Consider the following 2031-nt stretch of genomic DNA (forward strand, 5'->3'; position numbering starts at 1 on the left):
TGAGGTACACGGGGTGAGACAGTGACGGCACAGGGGTGGGTCCCACGACCTTGTCCCCTCCTCACTTGTCCCCGAGCACCTCACTTTGGAGTAACCCCAAGCACCTGGAGCACCCCAAGTCTGAGTGTCCTCCACTTCTAGGGGGGCTGGAGGGATTGTGCCACCTGGGGGAGTTGCTGGAGGAAATGGGGTGTTGGTGGTGGGGGGCTATGTTTTACACCCCGTTTTCACCCCATTTCCCCCCATTTCCCACCCAATTTTTACCCCATTTTACACCTTGTGCCCCCAGCTGTGCCCTTTGCACACCCAAAGCCTCCGACCCCCCTCTGGGGGTGAGCCAGCATAGTCCCCAGCCCGAGTGCCACCACGGGGGCATTCCCCTTCCCTGCCCAAATCCAACCGGTGCCAAAACCATCCGGCATCGGGCATGGCAGGACCATGATCCTGCCACCATGTGCACCCGCCGGGATGGGATGGGATGGAACGATCCCGGTGTTGCGGGGACACAGCAGCCCCAGATCAGCCTTCGGTGGAGCAATGTGACACCAGACGGGGCACCCAAAATTTTCGGGGATCATCCCAGTGCAATTCCTGCTTGCTTGGCCTTGGCTTTGCCGGAGGGGATGGCGAGTGGAAGGTTGTGGGGGACGGGTGACAACAACCCCCAGAGAAGCCAATTCCGCCCTGGGCGTCTCTTCCGCTCCCCAAACCCGGCAGGAAGCGGCGGGTGCAGGGCCCGGCTCAGGGCGCCAGCGGTGTTACCGGAGCCTCTCGGTGTCCCCACGGCTGTCCCCACCCCGGTGCCCCCAGTGCTGCCCCAGTGTCACCGCGATGGGTGACCGGGCGCCGGGGGGTCCGCAGCGGGCCCGGAGCAGGGTGCTGCAGCTGCTGCACTTGGGGAAGGTAGGCAGCACCCGAGGGTGCACCCAGCCGGGGGACAGGGGGGTGTTTTGGGGTCAGCCCTCCCCATGCTTCCCCTTGGGTTTCCCTGGGGGTTTATGGGCACCGGCGGGTGTCACCATGCCCATCCCAAAGCAGGGAGGGGTACCCGGCCCCCCCAGGGATGAGAACCACCCCAGGGATGCACCCATGGGGAAGAGAGAGGTGCTGGGGGGGCTCCGTGCCAGGGATCCCCCATTGCCACCCCCATGTCCCTCATCCCCAGGAGGAGGGTGACCCCCCCCCAGTGGCTTCTGGCCCTGCTCACCATGGGGGGGTCGTGGGGTGATGGGGGGAGGATGAGGGGGTTTCATCGAGCTGCTGTCCCCCTCTGATCCAGGGTGTCCCCAAGGACACTGCACCCGCTGTCACCTCCTTCAGGGTGATGGGCAGGGCTGGAGCTGGGACCTTTGTCCCCACAGCCATTAGTGAGAGACTCAGGCTGTAAAACTGGGGAGATCAAAGGGTGCCAGGAGGGGGTTCCCTGCTGGCAGCACCCTCCTGGTCCCAGGGGACACATCCCCCGCCCCAAGCAGCCCCACAGTGGGGAGTCAGCCAGGCTGGTGCTGGGGATGTTATTTTGGGATACAGTGGTGAGACTGTCTGGTTCAGCATCCGGCTCTGAGGGGGAGGCCGGGGCTGTGGGTGCTGGAAGTGTCCCAGGGCACAGGTGATGAGGATGCAGGTAATGTGGGTGCTGGTATCGGTGATGTGGGGGCAGGAGGTGTCCTGGGGGGCTGGTGTTGAGGGTGCTGGGGTGCAAGCGTGGGTGAGATGAGTGTGAGTTTTGGGGTGCTTGTGCTGGGGAGGTGGGAGCAGAGTCTGGGGGTGCAGGGGACAATCAGGCTGGAGGTTTTGGGGCCGCAGATATCAGTGCAGAGGTTGTGGGTGTTTTTGGTTTGGGTGCCAATGATGTGGGTGCTGCACACAGCAGGTGATGCAGGAGCCAGGGATGTGGCTGGGGGGGGGGGCGGGGGGGGGGGGTGGCACCGAACCGAAACGTGCGCTGGAGCAGGGCGCAGGGGAGTCATCGCTCGGGGGCCCGGCCGAGACGTGGGTACAGCGCCTGGCAGCGGCCGCGCGGCTTCGACA

General features: G+C 64.8%; 1 protein-coding gene across 1 annotated transcript in view; it reads left to right on the top strand.

The window, feature by feature from the left end:
• The first annotated feature begins 234 nt into the window (after positions 1 to 234).
• ARHGAP27 (Rho GTPase activating protein 27) overlaps positions 235 to 2031 on the top strand; it is an 8599-nt gene continuing 6802 nt past the window's right edge. Inside the window, 1 exon segment of the mRNA XM_017744742.1 lies at positions 235 to 903. Within this exon segment, the coding sequence (XP_017600231.1) occupies positions 832 to 903 (72 nt within the window). The 5' untranslated portion in view covers positions 235 to 831.

The sequence above is a fragment of the Corvus brachyrhynchos genome, unplaced genomic scaffold (assembly GCF_000691975.1).
Source record: "Corvus brachyrhynchos isolate BGI_N302 unplaced genomic scaffold, ASM69197v1 scaffold479, whole genome shotgun sequence".
Classification (NCBI taxonomy): domain Eukaryota; kingdom Metazoa; phylum Chordata; class Aves; order Passeriformes; family Corvidae; genus Corvus; species Corvus brachyrhynchos.